Source organism: Notechis scutatus, chromosome 1, assembly GCF_049901735.1.
Source record: "Notechis scutatus isolate UNSWTSFEM ecotype Mainland chromosome 1, rNotScu1.2, whole genome shotgun sequence".
NCBI classification, from domain to species: domain Eukaryota; kingdom Metazoa; phylum Chordata; class Lepidosauria; order Squamata; family Elapidae; genus Notechis; species Notechis scutatus.
The window spans coordinates 330,768,112-330,795,902 of NC_142009.1; the positions used below are offsets into that span (position 1 = coordinate 330,768,112).

At 44.7% G+C, this 27,791-nt stretch overlaps 1 protein-coding gene across 5 annotated transcripts in view; it reads right to left on the reverse strand.

The window, feature by feature from the left end:
• Positions 1–4,697: 4,697 nt before the first annotated feature.
• Positions 4,698–27,791, reverse strand: part of PWWP3A (PWWP domain containing 3A, DNA repair factor) — a 38,894-nt gene continuing 15,800 nt past the window's right edge. For 4 of the 5 annotated variants that reach the window (XM_087952718.1, XM_087952715.1, XM_087952717.1 and 1 more), the window contains 9 exons: positions 23,573–23,695; positions 21,845–21,915; positions 21,483–21,562; positions 18,071–18,131; positions 17,339–17,414; positions 14,517–14,567; positions 12,371–12,798; positions 11,649–11,737; positions 4,698–6,211 (listed from right to left, as the gene is read on the reverse strand). In XM_087952718.1, coding sequence (XP_087808844.1) covers positions 6,136–6,211; positions 11,649–11,737; positions 12,371–12,798; positions 14,517–14,567; positions 17,339–17,414; positions 18,071–18,131; positions 21,483–21,562; positions 21,845–21,915; positions 23,573–23,695 — 1,055 coding nt within the window. In that variant the 3' untranslated portion in view covers positions 4,698–6,135. The remainder of the gene's footprint in view (positions 6,212–11,648; positions 11,738–12,370; positions 12,799–14,516; positions 14,568–17,338; positions 17,415–18,070; positions 18,132–21,482; positions 21,563–21,844; positions 21,916–23,572; positions 23,696–27,791) is intronic. The other variant, XM_087952716.1, reaches the window with a different exon arrangement.

The following is a 27,791-nucleotide window of genomic DNA, read 5'->3' on the forward strand; positions in this document are numbered from 1 at the left end:
TTCGTTTGCCAAGCGGGAAAACGAACGGATGCCAGTGAATGAAAATTTGGACAGCAACCTGTAAAAAGACCTGCAGGAAAAGCCACGGCAGTTTGTTATTACCGGAGCCAAATGTAAAGGAGTTCCTTAACCTGCCCTACGCTGTCCTGCCTCTTCACTCAGACCCCCGATTTAACACTGGCGACCAAGGTGGGATCCTAGGAGAGAACAAAGGACCCTCAATGCCTGGCAACGGACGGCCATCTTTTCCAGCCGAGATTGAATCTAACAGATAATCAGAGTTGGAAGGGACCTTGTGGGTCATCTAGTCCAACCCCCACCCAAGCGGGAGACCTTACACCATTTCTGACAAATGGCAGTCCAATCTCTTCTTGAAAGTCTCAAGCGATGAAGCTCCCACAACTTCTGAGGGCAACTTCTGTTCCATGGGTTGATTGTTCTCACTGTCAGAAAGTTTCTCCTTATTTCCAGGTTGAATCTCAAGCACCGGCCCTCAGGCTACTTTTGCTCCACCAGAACCATTCAACCCAACGCAGCACAATTGGGTCACATATATGGAAAGGAGATAGAAACCATGGAATGAGTAAGGCCCAGAAGAAATGCCGAAGGAACATTATGCCCCCGCACCTTACGCCCGCTGCCTTGATTTCTACCGCAGAGAGCAACACCCAGTGAGACCATCAATGAATATGTTACTCAGCTGAGGGGCATGGCAGCCAGCTGCAAATTTGAAAAGGTAGATCAAATTGAAACAGCGACGTCTACGCTGGCTTGGGCATGTCGTGAGGATGGCTGATGGTCGGATTCCAAAAGACCTCCTATATGGAGAATTAGTGCAGGGAAAGCACCCTCAAGGGAGACCACAGCTACGATATAAGGACGTCTGCAAGAGGGATCTAAAGGCCTTGGGAATGGACATCGACAGCTGGGAAACCTTGACCTCTGATCGTTCAGCTTGGAGGCTAAAGACGCGGCCTGGCCTTCTCCAATTCGAAGGAGAGGCACTCGTTCGGCAGGCTGAGGCAAAGTGGCAGTCCCGCTGGAGCCAGCGAAATCTGGGGGCTGGACAGGAGACAGACTGTATCTGTCCTCAGTGTGGAAGGGATTGCCACTCTCGAATTGGCCTTTTTAGCCACACTAGATGCTGTTTTAGGACTGCTTTTCAGAGCACGGTACCATAGTCTCTCGAGACTGAACGATGCCAATTCAAGACCAAATGCTAATAGATCGAATCCTTGTGGGCATGAGAGACCTGAGGCTGCAGAGGAAATTACTAACAACAACAACAAAAAGGCACAGATGTTCAAAGAGGTGCTGGAAGAAGCACAAGCAGAGGAACTCTCTGACAAGCCGACAGCCGCTAACTTTAAGTCCAGAAGCATCCACTCCTCCAGGGGGGGCAGACTGTCAGCGTTCCAACAAAACCTCCATTCCAACCAATAACTCTGAGACAGGCATCTCTCAAAAGTTCCTTTTATTTGGATAGTAATTGGCACAAACTGGGGAATCCCGAATCTGAAAGTTCTGGGCTTCCTTGCAATAAGTAAAAACTACAAATCCATCCCCTACACCCATCACTACATCACATGGCCCAATCACCATCCGTCCCAAAGTAAGACTTCCTTTCACTATAGCAGTAGCACTCAGATTTATATACCGCTTTATAGTGCTTTACAGCTCTCTCTAAGCGGTTTACAGAGTCAGCATATTGCCCCCAACAATCTGGGTCCGCATTTAACCCACCTCAGAAGGGATGGAAGGCTGAGTCCACCTTGAGCCGGGTGGGATTTGAACTGCCAAATTGTAGGCAGCTGGCTGCAGTAGTAGCTTGCAGTACTGCACTCTGACCACTGCGCCACAGAGGCTCGCATGATGCGGTTATATAGGCTAACTACCCTGTTTCTCCAACAATACGGCCTCCCAATAGGAAGTCCCAGCATGTTTTATAGGCATGAAATGAAATTAAGCCCCTCCCCCAAATTAAGGCCTATATTAAAACATGCGAAATGGGGGGCTTGCGTTAGGAAGTACTTTTGTTGCACACCCAGATATGATGCTGCCTGCGTTGACCCCGATATGAAGTGCCCCACTTAACGCCGAGGTCAACATCCAAGCTGTTGCCGCCCACCCACCCGAAGATGCAGGGGGATTAAGTCACCCCTGAAAAGATGACCTAGCCATTTTTTCGGGCTCAAAAAAAAAGACCCGGCCTTATTATATGAGAAACACGGTATGCACAACACGACCTGACCTTGAATCAGAAAAAGAATTTTATTATGTCTAACTAGATATACTCCAATGAATTCCCCCCCCTCCCACTTTCCAAGGCTCAATTGTGGCAGCGTGGGAGCATTGGATCTCAATATGGCTTCCAAAGCTGACACAGATGCTAGATACCCAGAAGAAGAGGAAGAAGAGGGGAGTATGGAGGAAGAAGAAGAAATTTGTAGAATCAGATCAGACGGGTGAATGGGGCAAAGCGAAGCAGAGCAGAGGCCTTCCAGGTGTTCAGGATGCAAGAGAAATCACCCCAGGTCGGCATGCAGGTTTAAAGACACCATATGCAGACGGTGTGAAAAGAGAAGGCACATCGCAGAAGCTTGCAGAGCAAGTCTGCCTGCCTATCCAAGTCAGAGGCAGCCACATGGGCAGCCACAAAGGGGATACCCGAAGGCACCAAATTCAAACTACCGGCGGGAGGAAAGCGGAGCCTCAAGAGACAGAGACTATAATCAGACAACAATAGGACACTCTGGTGCCTATAATTTTTTTTTTTAAATGCACATCACCATGCAGATTGCAGAAGAACTATGCAACATGGAGATAGATAGTGGGTCATATATCTCCACAGTGTCATGGGCAACAATAAAGAAGGCAATGCCAGGAATAACCAGACAGCAACTAGAGTCCCACCAAATTAAATTAAAAGACTACCAGGGAAACAGCTTCCCAGTAGTGGGAGGAGGATTTTCTCCCGTGAAGTTCAACAAATTCAGCAGTCAACTACCCCTAACCATTGTGGACAAAGACCTGCCCAGCCTGCAACAACATGGACCAGGTTTTGTGCTGTCCTCAAAATGGAAAGGCTGCCTATGATTTAAGAAGTTTCCAATCATTGCTTTGAACAGCTGTTGGGTGGGAGTTGGACTCCAGCTGGGCAGTGAAGGGCAAAGAACATGGATTTTGTGATTTGTTAACACAGTTACTTTGTATTTTAATTTGATTTATTTTCTCTCTTAAAAGGATGTTCAGGTTTATTGGCTTTTAATGTTCCTAAGTTGATAAATTAGCTGGAGACTAGCTCCAACTAAGAAAAAAATTTGTTGGTCCAAATTGGGATCTGGTTTATCTCTTTTGTGAACTCCATACAACCTTTTTTCCTTACAATTACACCCCTTCGGAGGTCAGAGCTCATTTTAATGAACATGTGTGATATTATGTGGTGCAAATATATAACACGTTTGACTACATGTAACTGATTTCCTATGCAAAAGGGAGGTCACTTTTATTCTATCCAATCTGCTTTCCTCCTGCCTTTTCTTTGTTGGGTTAACTATAAAAAGGAAGGTAACATGGGGCTCGGGTTTCTCTCCCTCCTTTTTCATAGAGAGATCCCACTTTATCAGCGTACCCTAATAAACTTTTTTTAAAATGATCTTCTGACTCAGTTGCTTATTGGGAAGATAAACTGAGGCAGAACCTAGGGCCAGATTTGGCTTTCAGCAGGTTAACTAAAGGAACCTTTTCTAAATCTCAGTCACTTTAACATGTATGGACTTCAACTCCCAGAATCCTCCATCCAGCAACCTCTCTCTCCCTGCCTCCCCCCTCCCCCTCACACACACACACTCACCTACCTACCTTTTGGCCTGCCAGGAGCGGGTGTAGAGCTGGATCTATTAAGTGTTATGTGTATCCTTTAAAAAAATGGTTTTACCAGTTCTGAAATAAAAGTAGCCCATTCCCCTCCTCAGGAAGTCTTTGCTGAACCCAACTGAATTGGACATTTTTAGGAAAAGTTGAGGTAGGTGTTGTTTTGCTGTTGCTAAGCATGACAGTTAAGTGAGTTTTCGCCCATTTTAGGATCTTTGCTGCCACCGTTAAGTTAGCAACAACGGTTGTTAAGGCGAACATGGTTTCCCGATGGACTTTGCTTGTCAGAAGGTTGGAAAAAGGCACCACTGCAACCGTCATAAATAAGAGTCAGTTGTCAAGCATCTGAAATTTGATCCCGTGACCAATGGAGATGGCGCAAGGTCGTAAGTGTGAAAAACGGTGATCAGTCACTTTTTTCCAGTGCTGTTCAGTCACTAAACAAACTGTTGTGGGTCAAAGAACACCTGTACCTGGATTGACCGAGCCTCTGCGTGGGCCCTGCACTTACCTGGCATCCAAAACAGGCCGTGTGGGGATTCCTTGGAGGGCTGGAGCGGGGTGGGCAGGGCCAGCCAGAGGTGGGATTTGCTGCTTGCTGAACCGGCCATAAAATTAGCTATGGGTGAACCGGTCGCAGATCACCCCTGGTCATGGCCCAGTATTGGGCTGTGGCCTGGGGGTTGGGGACCCTTGTCCTACGTCCAAAGACCAATGGTTAAACTCCTTTTTTCAGTACCGTTGTTAACTGAGAATGGTCGCTAAATGCCGAAGACTATCTGCACTTCCGAGGCCTTATTTTAAGAAGACACGACACTACAATGTGAAGCACTGAAAGCTATTTTTATTTTGTATTTTTTTCCAAAATTACAAAACACGAAAGTCGCAGAGTGGGATGTCATAAGGAATGTCAGTACAGTCAATAAAAATGGAGACAATTGAATGTCATCCGCATTTCTCCCCAAAAAAAAAAAAAAAAATTGATCCAGAATTACAAAATACAATATGGTAGGATAAGTGTGGCATTGCAGAATGTCTTGGTTGATGATGTAAGCAGATTTATAAAAATGAAAAGCAATTGATTTTAGACAACAATATTGTTTAAAGCAGGGTTAGTGAACTCTGGCCCTTTTGCGACTTGTGGAATTCCAACTCCCATTATTCCTGAACTGGCCAGGAATTAGTTGAAGTTCCACAAGTCATTAAAGGGCCAGATTTCCCCAACCCTTGCTTTAAACAATGTTGTATTTTTAAAATGCACACTTCACAATTAGGAATTATGCAAAATGTATAAAATGTATAAAATAAGAAAAGGCCATTACTCAATACTCCAAGCTTGAAATAAGATTTTCTGAGGTCAGAAAAGTATCAGAACAATTGCTCAAAGTGTGAAACAGCGATTCTGAGCTCAAAAATGGGGTTTTTCATAACTTAAAATTGAGCATTCTAGGCTCAAAAACATTTGAAATTGAAAACATTTTCTACGTTGCTATCGCCATGCTTCCAGAATTAATCAGAAGGTCTTCAGAAGTTGTTGAATGTAGCAGCTTCCTGCTGCTCATTTTTAAGCAACACGTTTTCCCCCACAGGCTTCTAGGCTGAAACATGTGGTATCTTTAAAAGTTGCATTAAAATACGGCTGATTTAATGAACCGATTCATAAAAGGAAACCTAGCTTTTTCAGGCTTGGGTAGAAGGCTTAAACAAGGAGGCAGCTGCTTTAATGAGCAGTAAAGAATGGCTGCCTTCGTCCACAGTCCAAAGCACTTCTGAATAAGTCTGGAAGTGTGCCTGGTCCTACAACTTAGCACCAGAACAGACTGAATGAATCTTAGCCACCCCGATAACTGAAGAACAGAAGAGAGAAGAGTTTGCAATACATACATGCATGTTGCTTCTGGCTAAATAGGTATGAGAGCCATTTCAAACGTTGTCCAGAGTCAACGGTGGGCTCAAATCACAATCAAGTCTATAAGGAGCTGATACTTATTCATATAATTTTAAAATGTGCTTCAAACTGGAGGCAGCTTCTTATGTAGCCGAGATTCGTTGCGACAGACCAAACACAACTCATTTATTTCTAACTGGAGACGGAGGAAACAGCAGGCATCCCGATTCCTCCTATTTCATAGACATCTCTTTCATATACATCTATCTATATATATATATAATAAATTTAATATTCTGTACAAAACCACAGAATTTAATCTCCCTCACAGGACCCAGTACATAAATGGATGGAAAAAGAACTTCAGAGTTTATTTACAGATGGCTTCTTGTTTTCTTGGCACAATTTTGCTTCTCCTCTTGGATTTCTTTTTCAAATTCTTCTCTTTCCCTGAAGGATTTAAAAAAAAGTTGCAAGCAAACAAAACAAACCTATAGCAACGGGGGAAGCCGAAACCCTGAGATTTTGTTCCCTAGTTTCTTTTTACACAATAAAACTCAAGACCGATCGTCTTCCCTTCAGCCGTAAATGCGGATCGTCAAGCTCTATTTGTTACACTGCCAGAGACTTCCTAGTAGAAACGTTTGTAAACAATGTTATACAAGAAGTCCTCAGCTTATGACCACGTCTGTGACCAGAATTTCTGCTGCTAATCCGAATGGTTGTTAAATGAGCCGTGCCCAATTTTGCAACCTTTTTGCCACTGTTAAGCAAACCGCTGTAGTCATTAAGCAAGTCATGTGGTTGTTATGTGAATCATATATGGTCATTAAGCAAACCTGGCTGGCTTGTTGGAAGCTGGCTGGGAAGGTGACAAATGGCAACCCCAGGACATTGCAGTCATTGTACAAGTTGCTGTAGGAGATACTGCGATGGTCATAAGTGGGAGGACTGGTTGTAAGGCAATTTTTTTTCAGTGCCACTGTAACTTCAAACAAATCAAATGATTGTAAAGTTGAGGGTTACCTGTAGTTTTATTGTTGTTCAAACTATGATTTTGAAATGCCCTGATATATATATATATATATTTTATGAAGAATTACAGGTAGGCCTCAACTTATGCATATATATGGAATCGTCACGAGCTTTGTCCCAGTTTATGATTTTTCTTGCCACAGTTATTAAGTGAATCACTGCAGTTGGTAAATTAGTAACCTGGTTGTTAAATGAAACCGGTTTCCTCGTTGATTTTGCTCATCGGAAGGTCGCAAAGGGGGATCACGTGACCCCCCACCCCCAGGACACTGCAACCGTCATAAATATGAGTCAGTTACCAATATCTGAATTTGGATCATGTGACCCTGGGGTTGCAGCAATGATCTTAAGGATGAAAAACGGCCATAAGTCACCTTTTTCAGTGATGTTGTAACCTTGAATGGTCACTAAATGAACTGCTGTAAGTTGAGGACTACCCGTATAGTGCCATAAATAAAGGCTAGCTATCTAATGACAGTTTATTAAATTGGTGCGATACAGCTGGGTGTCCTGAAGAATGATGGAGAGAGAAGAAATAAGGTCCTCAGAAGGAAAACAAAAAGCTGCAATATTCAGGATGTCCTGATTTAGGAGGGGAGAAAGGATGCACAGTAAAACAGCCCTTCTAAACCCGGCTCGCTCTGACAGGAATGCAGCTAGTCCTCAGTTAACGACCACTTGTTCAGCAACTCTCCGAAATTATGAACTCCCAACGAACCAGGTGGTTTGCAGCCAGTCCTTAAGTTGCAGCTGGCACAGTCTCTCTCCGGTCACGTGAATGCGACTGGGGCGCTTAGCAACCGCCTCGCAATTATGGCATCCCACAATCACGGGACTGCCACTGGAGACTTTCCTTGCTGGTTTCCCCCAAGCAAAGCCAAAGGGGAAGCTGGTAGGAAGTTGCAAATGGTGATGACGCATCTACTGGGCGGTCATCGCCATTTGAAAAGACGTCTTATATCCCATTAGGTCTTATTTTCAGGGATGTCTTAATTTTGCACCCACCTGCACCCTCCCTCCCACCCTCTGCTTGCCTGCGGCCACTACGGCTTACAGGGCTTCCCAGGGCAGAGGCACTTTTCACCCAGACAGAGAAATGATGGAATACTAAAAGCTTTGTAGCTCCATTTCAAAGTGCCCCCTTTTGCAAGTGAATGAAACTTCGTCTCCCTCTGGGGGAAAAGTGTTTGGGCGCCTATGGGGCACTTGGGGACGGAGCGATTTGCTCCATAGATGCCCACTTTTCGGCGGGATGGAGAAATAACGGAATATTGGGAGCTTTGTCTGCTTGCAAATGGGGTGCTTTGAAACAGAGTGATCCATTTCAAAGTGCCTGTCATGCCCCTGGTGGAGACTGACTCTGAGGGAGAGGAGGAACAGCCAGTGGAAGTGTGGCTCCGGAGGAGGCTGGGGAAGGGCAGAGGCCGGCTGAGTAGGCAGGCCCATCCCCTATCCATCCTACGGCATGCAGGGAGGAGAGGATAAGGGAGAGACGTGGTCTACTGGGGAGGAGAGGGCCTTGATCCTTTTCATGGGCTGCAGCTGTGACAACTGGATAAGAGTTTGGACCTGCGTACTGGCAAACTCTGGAAACAAATAGCGTAAATATCTCTAGTTTATAGTTCCCCTCTGAGTTTGGCGTCCTTCCCAGTGTGTGTTATCTGTGGACATACTCCAGCCCTTATGTTGCCTGGTTTGTGTTGCTTTTTTCCTTCTTCGTGTAACGGTGTGGGAGTTTTTTTGTCTTCTGTCAAAGATATTCAGAGCTTGGAAGCAAACTGAAGGAATAAAAGGAGCTTCGCCTGTTTTCTGTGACTGTGTTTGTTTTGTATCCCACCCTGGGTCATCACAGTGCCCCATTTGCAAGCAGGTGAAACTTCGCCTCCCTCTAGGTGAAAAGTGCACACTGGAGGCAGGAAAAGGAAGAGGCAGGGGTGGAGGAGTGGCAGCCGATGCCAACTCGCCAGGCAGCCCCCAAGACGCCAAGATCATCTGCCTCTTCCCCCACCCCCCGAGCCTCTGCCTCTGTCATGTCCCTGTTGGAATCTGATTTTGAGGGGGAGGTTGAACAGCTAACAGGGAGTGGGAGTGTGGCTCCAGTGGCTGTGGAGGAAACTGGGGAAGGGCACAGTCTGGCTGGGCATTCAGAGGAAGACCCAGGCCCACCCCCTCTGCATCCTAGGGCACGCAGGGAGGAATGGAGAAGGGAGCAACATGGATTATGGGGGAGAAAAAGGCCCTGATTCCCTTCATTAGCTGCAGCTGGGAAAACAAGATAAAGAGGGTGTTTGCGCACAGAACCTTGCTGGAAGCAAAGCGTGAATTATCTTTGTTTGTCAAGTCCTATCTGGGTTCTGGCGTCCTCCCAACTGTGTGTGTTTCGTTATCTTTTGAGTTCTGCAATTCCTTATCCTGCGCTGTCTCCTTAATTGCTGCAGCGTGGTTTGTGTTGGTTTTTATTTATAATTTATATGTACTTTGAGTTCGGACTGAATTTCTTCCCTTTAAAAACTGTTCTTGGGAGAGCTTTTTCTCCAGCCGACAATAACTGGACATTGGGGGCCAAGTTGGAGGAATTAAAGGGACTTTACCTACTTTTGTGACTTTGTTGCTTTTGTGCCACGTCCCGGGTCATCACAGCCTCCATCTGATGCCGGTGCTGCCGCATGAGCCTCCTGCAAGCCTCCCATGATCAAAGCAGCCGCGCAGCACGTCCGGATCACCTGTCTCCCCCTGCCTCTGCCTCTGTGCTCAGACTTATCTGAACTGCGCCAAGTGGTTGGCGGGATGAGGCTGCTGTCAGACACCATCAGGCCCCGCGCACTCGCCACCTCTTGTGCTGGCCATGCCCATCACCCTGGGCTTGTTTTGGGGGTAATACTTATATTAAGCCCACCCCAAAAATTGGCTAGAGCTTATTTTGGGGGTGGGTCTTATTTCTGGGGAAACACGGTAGCAATCATGCATGATTCACCTAATGACAGCAATCTCCATTGTGCTTTTCAATGGCATTATTTAGCAACAGAATTCCTGATTCGATTAATGTCATTAACCGAGGGCTGCAGGGGTTCTCGACTTATGACCGTAATTGAGCCCAACATTTCTGTTGCTAAGCAATACATTTATTGAGTTTTGCCTCATTGTATAACCTTTCTTGCCACAGTTGTTTAAGTGAATCACTGCAGTTGTGAAGTTAGAAACATGGTTGTTAAGTGAACCTGGCTTCCGCCGTTGACTTTGCTCATCAGGAGGTTGCCAAAGGTGATCACGTGACCCCGGGATACTGTGACCGTCCTAAATCTGAGTCAGTTGCTAAGTGCCTGAATTTTGACCAGAGGACAAGAGGGCTGCCACATCGGTTGTTAAGTATGAAAAATGGCCGTAAGTCACTTTTTTTCAGTGCTGTTGTAACTTTTAACGGTCATTCAATGCACTGTTGTAAGTCGAGGACTACTGTACTCTACTGGCTTGAAGGCACTCCTTTTTGGTGGAAGCTGTAGCACCTTTTGCTTTCAAAGATGCGGCTTACTGCTGGTCCTTCACTACCATGTTTTCCTGAAAATAAGACCCGGTCTTATATATTTTCCCCCACAAAAAAGGCACCAGGTCGTATTTTCAGAGGGTGTCTTCCACTGACTCATCTCACAGCGGCGGCACTGACAGCCCCACCCAGCAGGAGCCCACTGCCGGCCCACTTCGTCAGTGGCTGCTTGTCGCCACTTATGTGCATCACCCTGGTCTTCTTTTCACTGTCAGAGGCCCCTTCAGGAAAGGCCTCTGCAGCCAGTAACAATCGATCCAGAGCCTTTATTGGCTGCAGAGGCCCTTCCTGAAAAACAAGGCCGGGGAGCACTGCATGCATCAATTTGGAGCACATTTCCCAGCTGCAGAGATCTTTCTTAAAAGCCTGACAATGAAATGGAGGCGGGGGGGGCAGCAGCAACCGGCCGAAGAAGTGGGCCGGCAAGGCAGGTATCGGGTGTGCGAGGCCTGATAAGTAGGGCAACTCTACCCCACCCCCACTGGCTTAATTTTTACCCATGCGCCTCACCCCACCCCATGTTTCCTGGAGTGGGCGGGGGTCTTAACTAGGGCTTATTTTGGAGGTAGGGTTTATATTGGGTGCACATGTAAAAATCAAACTAGGGCTTACTTTTGGGGCAGGTCATATTTTGGGGGAAACACAATAGTTGGTTGGACAAATTTTGCTTTTGAAATCTTAGCAGGAAAGCTGGATTTGACTGGCATTTTTTTTGGTAAGTCCGAGATTTGTGAGAGGATGACAACGTTTCATTCCACTTCATATATGAAAACTGTGTAGAATATATAAAATATATATATGTCTAAGAGAGGCAGTTTGGGATAATGGTTAAGGCAGCAGGCTAGAAATCCAGAAGCTGTGAGGTCTAATTCTGTCTTAGGCACAAAGACAGTTGGGGAGCTTTGGACCAATGTCAGACTCAAGATCAGGCAATGGCAAACCTGAGAATCAGAGAAGGAAGGAAGGAAGGAAGGAAGGAAGGAAGGAAGGAAGGAAGGAAGGAAGGAAGGAAGGAAGGAAGGAAGGAAGGAAGGAAGGAAGGAAGGAAGGAAGGAAGGAAGGAAGGAAGGAAGGAAGGAAGGAAGGAAGGAAGATTCACAAACAGAAACAGACAGACATAATTCCAGAATTCCTAGTAACCATCTTCATACTGCAATCCCAACATGTCTAGAAGTACCAGGTGTGGGATAGCTGGGAAAAAAAATTGCCACTGCATAATGTGACAGGCACACAAGAGATTATGTGAGGTAGGCAGACTTAATTGTGTGAGGTAGGCAGACTTATATATGGGATGAAGGTCTGAGCAGATACCTTTTGCTCACTGGAGGTCCGTTGATGTATTTTTCTTCTGCTGTCTTGTAGTCTATCTGATCCACAGCAGAAATTGCATAAATGATGGCCTGGAGACAAAAAGAAAAGGGCACTGTTTAGAGCAGTGCTTCTCAACCACGGCCATTTTAAGATGTATGGACTTCAAATCCCAGAATTCCACACCTCTTAAAATGGCCAATGCTGAGAAACATTGGTTTAGAGGAGGAGGAAGAGGAGGAAGGGAGGGGGGGAAGGAAGGAAGGAAGGAAGGAAGGAAGGAAGGAAGGAAGGAAGGAAGGAAGGAAGGAAGGAAGGAAGGAAGGAAGACAGTGAGGGAAGGAAGGAAGGAAGGAAGGAAGGAAGGAAGGAAGGAAGGAAGGAAGGAAGGAAGGAAGGAAGAAGGAGGAAGGAAGGAAGGAAGGAAGGAAGGAAGGAAGACAGTGAGGGAAGGAAGGAAGGAAGGAAGGAAGGAAGGAAGGAAGGAAGGAAGGAAGGAAGGAAGGAAGGAAGGACGGAAGGGCTACAACTTAGTGGCAGAACAAAAAGCTCTCAATTCATATTCTGGTTCTCCCAAGGATGGCTAGGAAAAATTTCCACCTGAATCCTTGAAGAGCTGCAGTATGCTAATCTGGTCAAATACAACCAGAGGGATTGAGTTTTTACATGGAGAATGACACAGTATAAAGTCTCTGCTTATCTTCCACGTCCCCCACTTCACTTACTTCTGGAAAAAGTACTTCAAGGACAAATTTGGCACTGTCTCTATTTTTAACCGGCAGCTTCTTGGCTCCAACTTCCCGATAAACTTTCTTTAAGTAGTTGAGCACAAGGTCCTGCTGATAATCATCCTCCAGGTAGGTCTCCAGGATCAAATACCGGGGTGTTTTGAGGGATTTCCTCAGCCAGCGTGACTGTTTCTGGCTCTTCAGGATAGAGCGGAGGTGCTCATCAGCTCCTTTGGCTTTTACAATGAACTCCACAATCCGTTTGTTGGCTCTGTCTCGGGCGGCTCGCGTCCGGTCAGGAAGAATTTTCTTCTCTTGCTTTGGGGGCGTTATCTCAGCGAGGAGCTCCCCATCGTCCAACACCTCCATTTGAGGGAAGCTCATCTGGGATAAAGTAGGGAAGGATTCTTTTCGGACCGGAGTGCCTTGGAAAAAAGAAGCCAGGGTCTTTGCTCAAAGTTGGATCAGCACCTAAAACAGGGGTCTCCAAACATGACAAGTTTAAGACTTGTGGACTTCAGAATTCATGGCTGGCTGGGGAGTTCTGGGAGTTGAAGTCCGTAAGTCTTAAAGTTGCCAAGTTTGAAGTTCCCGATCTAAAAAGTTGCTAATCCCTATTTCTCTCCCTGTCATACAACTACAAGTGGTCTTTGACTTATAACAAGTTGATTCACAACTGTTAAAAGTTATGATAGACACACACACACACACACGAATTAACACATGACATTTCAAGTTATGACAGCTGGACACACACATAAACCCTGCAGTTACGTGGTTCCATTTTGTGCACTTGACAACTGGCCCATCTTTATGCCTATTTGCAGGGTCCTATGGTCAAAGGGACATGGTGGCTCAGTGGCTAAGACGCTGAGCTTGTCGATCAGAAAGATCGGCAGTTCGAATCCCTAGCACCACGTAACGGAGTGAGCTCCCGTTACTTGTCCCAGCTTCTGCCAACCTAGCAGTTTCGAAAGCATGTAAAACATGCAAGTAGAAAAATAGGGACCCCTTTGGTAGGAAGGTTCCGTGCGCCTTCAGCATTTAGTCATGCCAGCCACATGACCACGGAGACATCTTTGGACAGCGCTGGCTCTTCGGCTTTGTAACAGAGATCAGCACCGCCCCCTGGAGCCAGAAATGACTAGTGCATATGTGTGAGGGGAACCTTTACCTTTATGGTCAAGTACCAATGATTACTGATTAAGTGTTTTTTTAATCAGGGCAATCTTGTCGAACCGAATATGGGATGGAGCATAGTACTTCCGCTTTATTTTTTTTGCCAGTAAATATAAATTTAACACAATGATTTCTGATGCTTTTTTGCCAGTTTTTGGCCAAAACACACCCATTGGGGAAAACTGATCCCACTAATGATTGTGGGTTCATCCATTTGAAGACCATTGTCAACTAAAAAGATACTCCTTTGGTCTTTTTAGCTGCCAGAAAAAGGGAGTGGGGGAAAACAATGCATTGCTTAAGTGCCTAGATAATCACCCTGGCAACCTAAAGTTGTTAGAGCTCAAGAATATTACTGGAGAGCATGATTGATGACTCTTGGCTATGGATGTGTCCCATTGGAGAATATACATCCAGGGGGTGGGGGGTAGACCAGGGTCAAGGGGGAAATGAATGATGTATTTTAGTATTGGCTGCATCCAGCTAACACCAACATGGCCACTTCTAATAAATCAGTTTTATTTTCTCTGAGAGATGCGGCTAGAGACTTACGATTTGAATGGGGGTGGATTTGTTGGAGTCCTGACAACCGTAATGTTTGCTTAACGGCCACCATAAAAAGGGTAAAAAAATCGGGTCCGGTCTCATGATACTTCTATTTACGACCACAACAACTTATGACCACAATTCCCGGGTTCAATTATGGTCGTAAGTTGAGGACTACCCATAACAGAGCGTACAGATAACATTCTCAGGATGGTGAGCATCAGAAGTTGAAAGAATGTCGATACATAGAAGTGCAGAAGGAGCTGAGCATTATTGATGACATCAAAACAGTTTTACCAGAAAAGGAATCCCAAGCAGGCCCTGTTGTGTTTAAGCTGCTTTAATTTTGCTATATAATGTACAACACCCTCTTCCAAGGAATGGGGGCTTCTTAAGTTATAAAACGAAGCTTACTCACTCATCTCATCAGCACAATATTCCAGGAAGGATCCCACAAAAGAATGGCAACCTAAGAAGACAAGATGGTGATGTTATCCATTTTGCAGTCATGTCCATCTCTTGGTCATTATGGGTCAGGTCCAGGGGTGGGATTCTACCAGTTCGTACCCATTCGCTAGAACCGGTTGTTAATATTCTAAGCAGTTTGGAGAACCCGTTGTTAGAAGAAATTACTGGCCTAATCCTGTAAGGAAGACAGGAAGGAAACATTCTGGTGTTGCTTACAGAAACTGCCTCTCCGTTAACCCTTATTACATTCTTGGCAGGACTGGACTTCCTGTCTCAGGAACTTCTCTGGAGTTTTTTTTCCTCCTTTGCTGGTACTTTGCTTGTGTGGAGGGACCAAAGTTACAATGGCACTGAAAAAAGTGACTTATGACCGTTTTTCACACTTACGACTGTTGCAGCATCCCCACAGTCACGAGAGGCCAGGCGAGGAGATGTGTGCCTTGATGTGAGTGGATATTGAGTTGGCCACGCCCAGCTAGTCACATGACCACCAAGCCACGCCCACCACCTAAGCCACGCCCACAGAACCGGTTGTTAAAAAATTTTTGAATCCCACCCCTAGTCAGGTCTCTCCATATCTTCCAATCTTGCACTGTTTCTTCGAATTTTTCTATGCTCTGGCTGGTGTCAAATTCCAACCTTGATGGTATCCAACCACCGTGTTCTTTGATGGCCTGGTTTCCTTTTACTGCTAAACTCTTCCAAATGTAATTGCTTTCACGTATGAATTCCCCAGCATGACACGGCCAAAGTAAGTGAGACACTTTTGTGATTGTTTTTTCCTTCCAGTGACAAGGACAAGAACAATACTCAGATTGGGGATGGATGACTGTGTCCAGTGGCAGGTCCTAGTAGGCCTTGGAAGAGGCCCCCAACATTCTAACTATAGAATGATCAAACTATAATCTTATTTACTATCACCCAAAGAGAAAATGATTTGACTACAACGGCTGGACAATATCACTTATATTCAATGTTAATGTAAATCAAATAAGGCTTATCGTTTTATTATTAGATTTATATCCTATCTTAATCATATCAACTCAAAGTATCTCAGCTTATTTGCTCAGTGTTGATACAAGTAGCCCTTGACTTAACAGTCATTTGTTTCATGTGAAGTTACAACAGTGCGGAAAAATGTGACTGATGATCAGTCCTCCCACTTTACATCCATTGCAGCATCTCCACAGTCATGGGATCAAACTTTGGGTGTTGGGACAACCGGCATGTATTCACAGTCGGCTTCTGACAAGCATGTCCATGGGGGAAGCCAGATTCATTTAATGATTCATTTAACAACGGTGGCAAAAAAAAGCATAAAATCAGGTGTGACTCACTTAAACACCGCCATGCTCAGCAACGAAACTTCTGATCCCAATTGTCTGTAGAGATTCTCTGTCATCCAGGTCATGATTTGTCCCAAAGATGCTTTTTCAGGAGGCAACTGGACTTCCTTGGTTTTTCTTTCAAGAAGTCTAGTTGCCTCCTGAGAAAGCACCTTTGGGACAACCATGACTTGGATGACTCAGAATATCTGCAAACTTTTTGCTATACAATAGGGATGAACCCTTTGCATGGTGTGCAAAATAGAAATGGATTTCCAGAGGAAAAAAATGCAGACTGCAGGAACCATTAGGTGGTCACCTACTCAGGTGACCCTGAGGACACAGAGAAACCTCCAAGTGCTTCAATGACCCCCTTAAAAGGATGCAAATGACCAGCTGTCTTCAAGGAATAGAAATCCTTCTGTTCCCCACTTTCCTATCAGAACGGAAGAAATTTCTTGGATGAGAAATGAAGCGTCTTCAAAAAAAAAAAAAAAAAAAACACACCAAGAAAGTCCATTTGCCTCCTGAAAAAACACCTTTGGGTCTGATCCCAATTGTGACTGTAAGTTGAGGACTACTTGGACTTTATCCCCTTCAAAACAATTCCCTGAAAAAAGTGATCTAGAAACTTGTAAATGTCCTCTTGTAAATGTCCCCAGATTACCCAAGAACCAATTTCTTAAAAAAACTGAAATTCAGGTCCTGAACACTAAAATTGCCCACATCTGCTACAAAATGGTCATTTAATTCCAGTTTTTGGCCAAACCATGCCTATAGCGATCAATCGGTTTGCTTAATGATTGCTACAAAAATGCTTGTAAAATTGTGTTGGTCCCGCTTTATGACCTCGATGGGCAGCCTCTATTACGGTCATAAGTTGAGGACAATCTGCAGGTCTGCAAAGAAGAGTTAAAGGAGACAATGCAGTAGTAGCAGAAGAAACTTATGACTTCAATTCTGCCCAAAGTTTCCACTGCTAAGCAAGGCCTTTTGTGCCACACTTGTTAAGCAAATCACTGCAATTGTTAAGTGAATCATGTGGTCGTTAAGTGAATCTGGCTTCCCACATTGACTTGGGTTGTTGAAAGACAGCTGGGAGGGTTACAAATAGTGATCACATGACTCTGGGACACTGGAACTGTTATAAATACATGTCAGTTGCCAAACCACCCAAATTTTGATCACGTGACCATGGAGATGCTACAACAGCTGTAAATGTGAAAAACTGTCATAAGTTGGGTTTTTTTCAGTGGTGTTGTAACTTCGAATGGTCACTAAATGTACTGCTGTAAGTCAAGGACCAGCTGTAAAGCTAGTTGGAAGATCGCAGTAGAATCTCCAGTTGCAAAATGCAGGAAGAAAGTTGATCAAGCTGCAAAGAGGAATCCCCCACTCATAAATTTAGGGTGGGCTTGAAAAAGTTCCTTGGGCCTTTCCATCTTACCTACTCTAATTCTGTAATCTGCAATCAAGTTGATGCACCAGTTGAGTTCCTGGTTATAGTTCTCCCTGGCTTTCTCCTACGAAGAAAAAACAAGTTAGGCAAACAGGCTCCACTTACAGAAGCGGAGGTGTCAAACTGAATGCCCGTGGGCCTGATCCAGTCTGTGGGATGCTTAGATCTGGCCCATGGGGGGGGGTCTCCCTGGAAACAGCGAAGGACCGGCCTGCGGTGCCTCTGCCACTGAAAACGGAGCTTTCCACTGGGCAGAGAGCTGTAGGAGGGCCTGCGTGCTCCACCCAAGCTCCGTTTTTGCTGGCAGAGTGCTAACAAAACAAACTACGAGCATAAGTGGATTTTCCCTCCCCCAGCCCCGCCCAGGTTGCCACAGTGTAATAGGTGCCATAGTGTAATAAGGTTGGGACTGTGTTAGGGACTTCTGTCCACACTGTGAGTTGTGTTGGGGGTGTGTACACGAAGGCAGGCTCAGCCAATCTCATTGTAGACATGTTTTACTCTGACAATAAAGATAATGAACAATAACACAGGTGCCCCCAAACACAAGTGACATCGAGCTGGGCACACCCATCATGGCCTTGCCCACATGGACACGCTCCACCCCATCGAAGTCAAACACAACCCTGATGCGGCCCTCAATGAAATTGAGTTTGACCCCCCCTGAAATAGGGCCATGCCAGAGCACAAGCAGCATTTATTCCTGGAGTCTTTACTCACTGTCAACGTCTGTTTCTCTTTGCAGTCAAAGTGCTTTAGGTTTCTGAGGGACGTAGAGAACCTGCATCAAGAAGGGAGAGAAAATGACATCTTAGCCTCTGCAGGCATGATTTTTTTCAGCCCTCTCTTTATCCAGACTGGTGTCTCTCAGCCGTGACCATCGTAAGAAGTGTGGACTTCAATTCCCAGAATGCTGCCTGGGGAATTCTGGAAGTTGAAGTCCACCCTTCTTAAGATGGTTGAGGTTGAGAGATACTGGTTTAGAACATGGACCATCTTCCAATTGGGAAATTCTGGAATTTGTAAGCTCAGTTCCTTCTCTTTTGGTGCTGTTTTAGTTTTAGTTTTGCCTGCACGGTGCTGGTTGCTGCAGCAGCTGCCACGTGGCGCTATTCTGCGCCGTGCAAAGCAGCTGCGCTTTGAATTCTGGCCATAAAAGTGAGTATGGGAGCCCAGGCGGGTGGGTGGGCCAAACACAGAGCAGTGAAGAGAACCGGTTCGGTCTCCACTGCTCATTGCCGCTACCGGCTCTCCAGAACCGGTCGAATACCACCACTCTCAGTGTACCTTATGACTATGAAAATAAACGCAATCACACATCCTTTACATTCTATACATTGAATTGAAAACCCCTGATGTTGCATTAGTATTGCACTATACAGTAGAATTCAATTGAGTTACTGCCCTGGGATAGAAACTGTCTTTCAGCCAATTTGTCCTTGTTTTTATTATCCTGTATCTGCCAGATGGTAATAGTTCAAAAAAAGGAGTGCCCAGGATGAAATGAATCTTTGAGAATGTTTTAGAATTTGGAGTGTGTGTGTGTGTGTGTGTGTGTGTGTGATGCCAATGGAAATCAACGCCTTATGTTAGTTATTTGTTATGTTTTAATAGCTTTTAAGGTCATTTCAGCAACAGGGACTTATAGCATCAATCAGCGGTTGCTGAACTCATATCAAGCATGTCTGTATCACCAACATTTTGACACAATGGTAGTTAGCAGTGTTACTGTAATGTTACAAGGAAGTAGAGCGGGTACTTCTGGGTGTGTTCTTGTCTGGACTACCTTGCAAGGCTGGCATCTATGATAGAACTAAAAGTGGCAATGCACACCCGAACACTATCATGTCAACCAACCCTCCAAGATGCCTAACCCAGACAGGTACATAAGTAGGTAGAAACATATCGATGGAGAGATAGGTATCGGGAGGGAGAAAGGAGAGATGAACAGAGATAGATATGGATAGATAGGTGGATATGGAAGTATAGACAATGGATGGGTAGATATGCATGGATATCGATATGGATGGATAGATATAGACAGAGACAAATAAAATGATAGATAATGGATAGATGTGAATGGATAGATATAAATAGATAGATAGACATATATAGATAGATAAAAGGAAAAATATTTGTAGCTCAGGATTGAAATGAATGTTCTCTGCGCTTGTTTGTTTTTTTTGCAGGCATTTCATTACCCCAAATAGGTAACATTGTCAGTGCTAGTGATTAGATAGCTAGAAATCGTGATCTTGCCCTCAAATTCAAATCTACTGCAAAACTGAAATAGGGATGTTTAGCCTCTGCAGGACCCATAGCCAAGAGGACGCTATAGGCAACCCCAGTTTTAAACCTTTGTATATCCCTATGTTTATGGTTATAAAGAGGACGCCCTATAGAGAATTTGCTTCTGGTATAAAATCACACACAATTATTTTTTAAAAAGATTGCTACAATTCCTCATGTACTCAAGATATTACCATAAAGTACACAGAAGCCTAGAGCAGGTCAAGAAGATTCATTCCAAGTCAGGATCCTGGAATGTTCGCAGGCCTCATCCTGCTCAATCCTGGATTTACTTCCAGGAAGACCAACCTAACTCTGGAACAATCACTTTTGGAGAAATACAGGAGTGTTCTAGGACGTGGATGAGTCTGGTTCTCCCATGGCTACTTCATTGTTTGAAGTCCACAGGTGGTAAAGGGGCCATAGTTTACCTACCCCTGAGCTACGTCATCCCAATTAATTAAAAGGAGACCGATATTTCAACTGCTGTCACTTTTATTTTTTTTATCACAACTTTCTACCCCAAAGTTGCTCCAGGGCGTTTTTCTCAACTTTAACAACTTTTAAGAGGTGTGGATTTCAACTCCCAGAATTCCCCAGCTAGTATGAATTATAAGAATTGATGTCCACTCAATTTATGACCATCTGGGGAATTCTGGCCAATTCCCTGCTCTGTGGACCATTTGTATCATTAGGTCCCCAATGTTACTTCGAGGAAAAGGAAGATGTGATAATATTGTGGCTGTTTCGTGGTTGCTAGGAGTTGAAAATGCCTCAAAGGCACATAAGCAATCCATCAGTTATAAGCTGACCATTCAAGGATACAGTGGCATTGAAAAAAGGGAGGGGTCCTTGGCGCTCTCTCGAAGCTTAGTTGTTTTCCTGCAGACATTTTATTCCTCAAACTGGGTAACATCAACAAAATTAAATACCATCTTCAGTGTATATTATGACTATGGAAATAAACACAAACACACATCCTTTACATTCTATACATTGAATTGAAAACCCCTGAGGTTGCATTAATGTTGCACTCTGCAGTAGAATTCAACAGAACTACTGTCCTGGGATAGAAGCTGCTTTTTAGCTTATTTGTCCTTGTTTTTATTATCCTGTACCGTCTGCCAGATGGTAACAGTTCAAAAAAAGGAGTGCCCAGGATGAGATGGATCTTTGAGAATGTTTTAGAATTTGGAGTGTGTGTGTGTGTGTGTGTGTGTGTGTGTGTGTGTGTCTGATCCCAGTGGAAATCAATGCCTTATGTTAGCTATTTCTACACAGGCAAAATGGGCCGAGACCATTTCCTGCAGAAGAACCAGGGAGCCTTGTTTTGGACAAGGAAATACAGGCTGTCTTCCACTTACAAACATTCATTTCGTGACAATTTGAAGTTACAACCGCCCTGAAAAATTTGACTTAAGACTGATTTTCACACTTATGGTCATTGCAGCATCCCCATGGTCACCTCATCAAAATTCGAATGCTTGGCACATTTTTATGACCTTGTTCTGGAGTCATGTGATCCCCTTTGGTGACCTGCTGACAAGCAAAGTCGACGGGGAAGCCAGATTCACTTAACAACGGGTTACTAACTTAACCACTGCAGTGATCCGCTGAACGACTGTGGCAAGAAAGGTTGTAAAATGGGGCAAAACTCACTCAACCGCTGCCTTGCTTAGCAATGGGAAATCTGGGGCTCAGTTGGGGCCATACGTTGAGGACCATCTGTAACTCAGCCATCGGTAGGAGGTGCCAGAAAAGGGCTTCTTGACAAATAAAAGCAGAAGGGAAGGGAGGGAGAGGAGCTCTACACCCGGGAATTAAAATAGCTTTATTTATTTACCCCTTAGTTTTCGTGGCATCCATGCATTTCTCTATAAGGACGACATTGGCTTTCTTAGCTTTCCGATGTACCTTTTTCACCTGCCAGGAGACAAGCAGAACAGCTGAACAGCTCGGAGGGTCACAGGTTTCCAATCAATGTATCTATTCAAAGGGACAAGTACACAGACTGGTTGGCCCTGCTGCATCTCTGCAGCTGGCCCTTGGCAGCACATTATGAGCTAATCGGGAGGGCAGCGCGTCATGAATTGGATTTTGTCCCCTTTATTACCAATGTACTTCAACTTCCAGAATCCCTGAGCTTCAATAAATAAATACAGTATAAATCTTTCACCTTTTACAGTAAATAATTAATATTCTTACCACAGCTGGCCAGTAGGGATATCTTGGGAGCTTGCACCAAACTATCATCCCGACTTCAAAACAACAAGGTTCTACAATACACAGAGTTTGGATTAAGGATTAAAACTGGAATTAATACTCTTGCAAAATATTCCTAGTGAAACTACTACTGTACTGTTGTTCAGCCTTACATTAGAGAATTGTACACAGAGTTTGCCACCTTCCCTGGTTTCCTCAATGTGTCCTCCAAACTTTATTGTTACTAATTTAGCGCACCGTTTCCTAACCTAAGTAACTTCTAGATGTATAAACTTTATTTCCCAGAATTCTGATCGGTTGCCGTGCTGGCTGTAGAATCCTGGGATCTGAAGTCCAACATCTTGAAATTGAACAAGAACACCAAGAACAAGAACACTGTATTAGGGGAAGGTGCCAATGCTAGATCACCCTTTCTCAATCTTTTTTCCCCGGAGGAATACTTGAAATCATGTTCCGGTTTTTCAGGAATATAAGCATTATTAGAAATATAGCGAGTGGCTCAATGCACCGCCAATTTTTTTTAAAATGATTTTTTAATTTTTTAATGATTTTTTTAGCAATCTCTCATGGAAATGCAAAGTTTCATGAAACTCCATTTGAGAAAGGCTGTGCTACACTAACAAGGGCAATGCCTGTGAATGAAATACAAATACAAATTTCAATACAGGTAGTCCTCATTTAGCAACTGCTTCCTTTAGTGACTGTTCACAGTTAGGATGATGATGATGGAAAAATAACTTTGTGTCCCATCCTCACATTTAGGGCCTCCACAAGTCGTAACACAAAGGAAAACTGCAGTAAAACCACAAGCATAGCCATGCTTTTACTTAATGACCGAGTTGCCGGTCCAACTGTGGTCACTAAGAAAGGACTACCTATATACATGCTGGGGAAGCCACAAAAAGCTGAAAGGGGTGTGGGATTGAAAAGAGGTGGACTACACGGAGAGCCAAGTATCCATATATGAAGATTTCAGAAAGGCAGGCTTCTGATAAGTGGGTTCATCTCACGCATTTGCAGAAACCAAATTTGGGGGGAGGGGAATGTGTGCACATCATCTACACGTGATGCCTTATTGTGGCTTTCAATGTTTAAAATAAATTTGGGGGCTTTGAATCCTGGCAAGCGCCTGGACAAGCCCATGCCTTCACCACGGTCAACTCAACATAGCCAACTTGGCGTGGCCAACTGGCTGCGGGAGAAGAGTTACATTAATATTGAAGAAACGGTGGAATAGAATCATTTAAAAAAGGATGCCAAAGGAGGGGTGAAATAAAATGTGAATGACAAAAATTAAAATAAAATTTCAAATTATTTGAAATAATGAAACTGAACTGTTGAATTGTCCCACAACAAGTTGGCTGCGGCAAATTGGCTGTGGCGAGTTGTGTCTCATTTTGTCCACAGCAGGCTTAAAGGAGACATAAGGGCAACCATATCCCAGTGATCAAAGTGACTCCCTCCCTTTTACTTAGGTTTCAACACCCTTGTGGCTGAGCAAGTGAGCAGAAGAGACAGGGCCTTCTCGGAGTGGCCCCAAGCCTTGGTCAACCATTGTCGAAGAGATTCACCCCTCCCCATCCAAGACATTATAATTCCTACCAGGTACTATAAGGTTTAGTTCAGCCATTGCTTATTTTTAAGGGAAACTACGTTGATTCGGACGCATAATATTTTGAAGAAAGCTGCAGGGGGAAAAATAGTAACTACCTTGATGCAAGAAAATGCTGGGTAATTCCTCCTCCTCTTCCTCTTCTTCATCCTTTGGCTCTGGGCTTGGGCTCACTTTTCTTACGGGACTCAGCTGCAGTGAAAGATCAGATGCCTGATCTGCTAATGAAGGAATACCGTGCCGATTTCAGTTTTACACGTACAGCATTGGAATTCGTGCTGACAAATCTTAAAGATGGGCCAGGAGATACTGCAGTCAGTCCTTGACTTACGACTGTGATGGAGCCTGGAATTACGGTCTAAGCCATTGCTGGCTGTTCAGTGGATCCCCATGTGGCCGTGCCCAATTTTATTACCTTTTTTAAATTGGTGATTGTTAAGCGAATCCATTGTCTACAATTGCCCCCCCCCTTTTTTTTTTTGACAGAAACTGGAAGTAAAAACACATTGTAAATCACATTCCCGTGACTCTGGGGCACTGCAAATGGCTGTAAATTCAGGCAGGTTGCCGAGTGCTCAAAATAGGATCATGTGACTATAAACCCAAGGGAAAGGGCGGCTGTTTGTTGTAACTTCAAACAATTGCAAATCAACCGGTCGTAAGTCGAGGACTTATCTATAACCCAGTTTTACCTTTTAAAGCCAGACATTTCATATCTTGCCTGGGTTTTGCTGTAGTTGCTCCCACAATATGCAGGGGGAGTCTTGGGTAGAGAAAACTCGACAAATGAGCCCAAACTTTACATTGGGCCTTTCTTGACACAGTTGTTAAATGAATCACTGCGGTAGTTACATGAATCTGGCTTTGCTTCGTCAAAAAGTGGTGAAAAGTGATCACATGACCCTGGAAGCCTATATGGTTCAAAAAAGATATTATTTTGGGTTTTTTTTTTCTCCACAAAACAATCCGTTTTCAGTTCATGGGTACTGTTGTGGCCTGCCGGCGGCTGACGGAGCTGGCAACAGAATCAGAGAGTAGTGAAGAGGTTGGGGAGGAACCTGGGCCAATCTTGGAGGATGAGGAGGGCTTGGACAAGGGCTCTGCATCGGAGGCAGAGATGGGGCCAGGAGAGGCTGCCAGTCATTAGCTGCCTTCAGATTCAGACAGCAGTGAGACAGGGGAGCTCCTGGAACCGGTTCTCAGCCAGAGCTACCAGAAGACAGGAACAATTGAGAAAGTAGGGTCAACTCCGGAGTAAGGCTACACCTCGGAGATGATTGGCCCCTCCCACAGGACATAAAAGAAGAGCAAACAGGACGTGAGCTTTTGCAGGAAGCAATTAGTTCGTTTGGTCGATTCAAGCTTTGAAAAGTTCTATTTGACTCTGTATCAAGTTTGGCCTTGCCCTGCATCTGGCAATTAGTTCCCTGGCAGCATTCCAAGTGCAATAAGGTGGGTGTTTATAAATATTCCCCCGAAAGACTGTTTGTGAAGCCTTGCAGGCTGTGAATGAACGTAATTCACAGCCATGGAAATAAAAGAGGTTTTGCCAGAACTAAGATTGTGTTTTATGCTTTCTAAGGAAGCCTAGGCCAAAACAGGAACTGGCCAGACTGACTTAATTTATTTGATAAATAAAAATCATTTCATGGTTTTTATTTGATGATGATGGTATCCATTCAGTTATGTCTAATTTCTGGAGATTCTATGGGACCAGGTCTCTCCACATCTTCCGATCCTGCACTATTTGCTTGAGATTTTCTATGCTCTTGCTGCTAATTAGCTTTGATGGTGCCCAGCCACCATCTTCTTTTGCGTTTCCTTTTACTCTTTATTCTTCTTTATTCTTTGAAGTCATTCCAATTCCCAGTCAAGGCATTGTCTGAACTGTACGTCTAATGTGATATTTCTTCAAGTGAGTAGATTCTTTCAAACTTTATATATCATTTTAATTTATTGCCAATGTCTTTATACGCTCTTTAGTCAGGTCTCACAAAGTTCTTTGGGGCTAAAAGCCAAGGTAAAGTTAGAATAATGTTTAACTTAGCAAGTCCACATTTTGCTGCAGCCTTACATAAAATAAACCGCTTCAGTCTGCTATTTTCTTTTCCTGTTGAAGCTTCCAGATCCCCCCGGATTCCCTCTGCGACCTGCTCCTGCGCTTTTCTTGCCCCTGGCGTGTCCACTAACTCATCCAAACATAACTGCTTTCTCCACTGAATTCCCCACCACGACATGTCCAAAATAAGTGAGATGAAGTTTTGTGATTTTTGCCTTCCAGTGACATGTCTGGTGTTACACAACATGTCCAGTAGTTGCTTGTCAGTCACCTTTGCTTTCCAAAGAGGTTTTCATTTACAACCCTGATACTTTCCAATTTTTGCAAAGCAAATGTTTTTGCATGGATTGTTTCAAAACAAATGCTGTCCCAAGGTGCTTTTTTCAAGAGGAAACTGGACTTTCTGCTTTTTCTTTGAAGATGTTTCGCTTTTCATCTAAGAAGCTTTTTCGGCTCTGACTGAAAGGCTGCTTCATGATCTAGCATAGGGGTAGTCCTTGATTAATGACCACCAGTTCAGCCATCGTACAAAATCACAACAGTGCTGAACCAGTGGTGATTGTGACTGGTCCTCAAAGTTCTTATCATCCCAGCATCCCTATGGTCATGTAATCGCGATCTGGGCACTGTACATTTTCAACTTACGACTGGTTGCTTAGTGACTGCTCAAAATTATAGCAGACCCCTCAAAAGGTACTTATGACCTGGTTCCAAAGATTTGATGCTTGCACGTTTTGAACATTTGGCAACAGGCCCACATTTAAGACATCCCACAGTCACAGGACTGCAATTTACGTTTTTGCCAATAACCGCCATTTCCGGTTTTCGGCAAAACTGCACTGCACCATAGCAAACAAGGAGTTTCCTTAACCCCCCCTCCCCCAAATAAGCTAATAAAATCAGGACAGTTGTGTGGGTGATCTGCTTAATGATCATCATTACGTCCGTAGTGAGCAGGCTCCATTACAGTTGTAAGTTGAGGAACATCTGCACAAACAAAGAGGCTCAAATCCCCCTTAAGACGTGAAGTCGGTCACTTTCAGGCAACCCACCTCACAGGGTTGTTGTTGCAGAGATAGGAGGCAGAGAGCTCCCCTTATAAGCCACTGTGAACCTTCAATGGGATATAAACTTAAACAGACATTGGATGAAGCCCAGCTGCGTTAAACCATTGCAGCAAGCTGGGCTGGGTTACAATTATGGTTTGTAAACTAAGCCACAACGGCTTGTTCATGCATCAGATTCAGCTATAAGCCACTCAAAGTAAGATGGATGGCAAGTAAGTAAGTAAGTAAGTAAGTACCGTATATGCCGGCGTATAAGACGACCCGGCGTATAAGACGACCCCCCAACATTTCCACTCAAAATATAGTTTGTTATATACTCGCCCCCTCTTCCGCACGCCTTCCACTTTTGCACTTTTTTTTTTTTTTGAGGCACTTTTGTGCACCGTGGAAAGCAATCCTGTGAAGCCGAAAGGAGCAGCCAGCCTTCTCCCAGCTCCCAAGGAAATGAGGCTCGCACCGCCGGGCTCCGCTGAGGTATCCGGCTGGGGCTGTCAGGATTGTTACCGCTGGCGCTGCTCGCGCGGTCTGTCCGCGTTGCCTCGGGAAGGAAAGGCAAAAAGGAAGAGCCGCGGCGGCGCTTTGCAATGGCAGCAGCGGCTCCTGGTTTTGCCTTTCCCTTCCCGAGGCAACGCGGGACTGGAGCCATGCGGAGCCGCGCCAGCGGTAACAACTCCTGACAGCCCCAGCCGGATACCTTAGCGGAGCTCGGGCGGTGCGAGCCTTGTTTCCTTGGGAGCTGGGAGAAGGCTGGCTGCTCCTTTCGGCTTCACGGGATTCGTTTCCACGGTGCGCAAAAGTGCCTCAGTGCTGGGCAGCCGCAGTGCTTCCCAATTACTATTTGCCGGCGTATAAGACGACCCGGCATATAAGACGACCCCCCCAATTGGAGGCATGTTTTTCAGGGCAAAAAAGTCGTCTTATACGCCGGCAAATACGGTAAGTAAGTAAGTAAGTAAGTAAGTGAGTAACTAACTAACTAACTAACTAACTAATGGCTCCCACCCCCTCTAATCAGTTGTGTCTGGTTTTCAGGGACTGCCTGGAAAAGTCCCTACAGTTTTCGTGGCAAGGATTTAAGTGGTTTGCTGCCATCTGCTTCCAAGGACTGTGAGTCACCCATCTGGCTTTGTGCCTTAAAAGGGAAGCGGGGTGGGGGGGGGGCTAGAATTCACAATCTCTCTGTTTCTAACC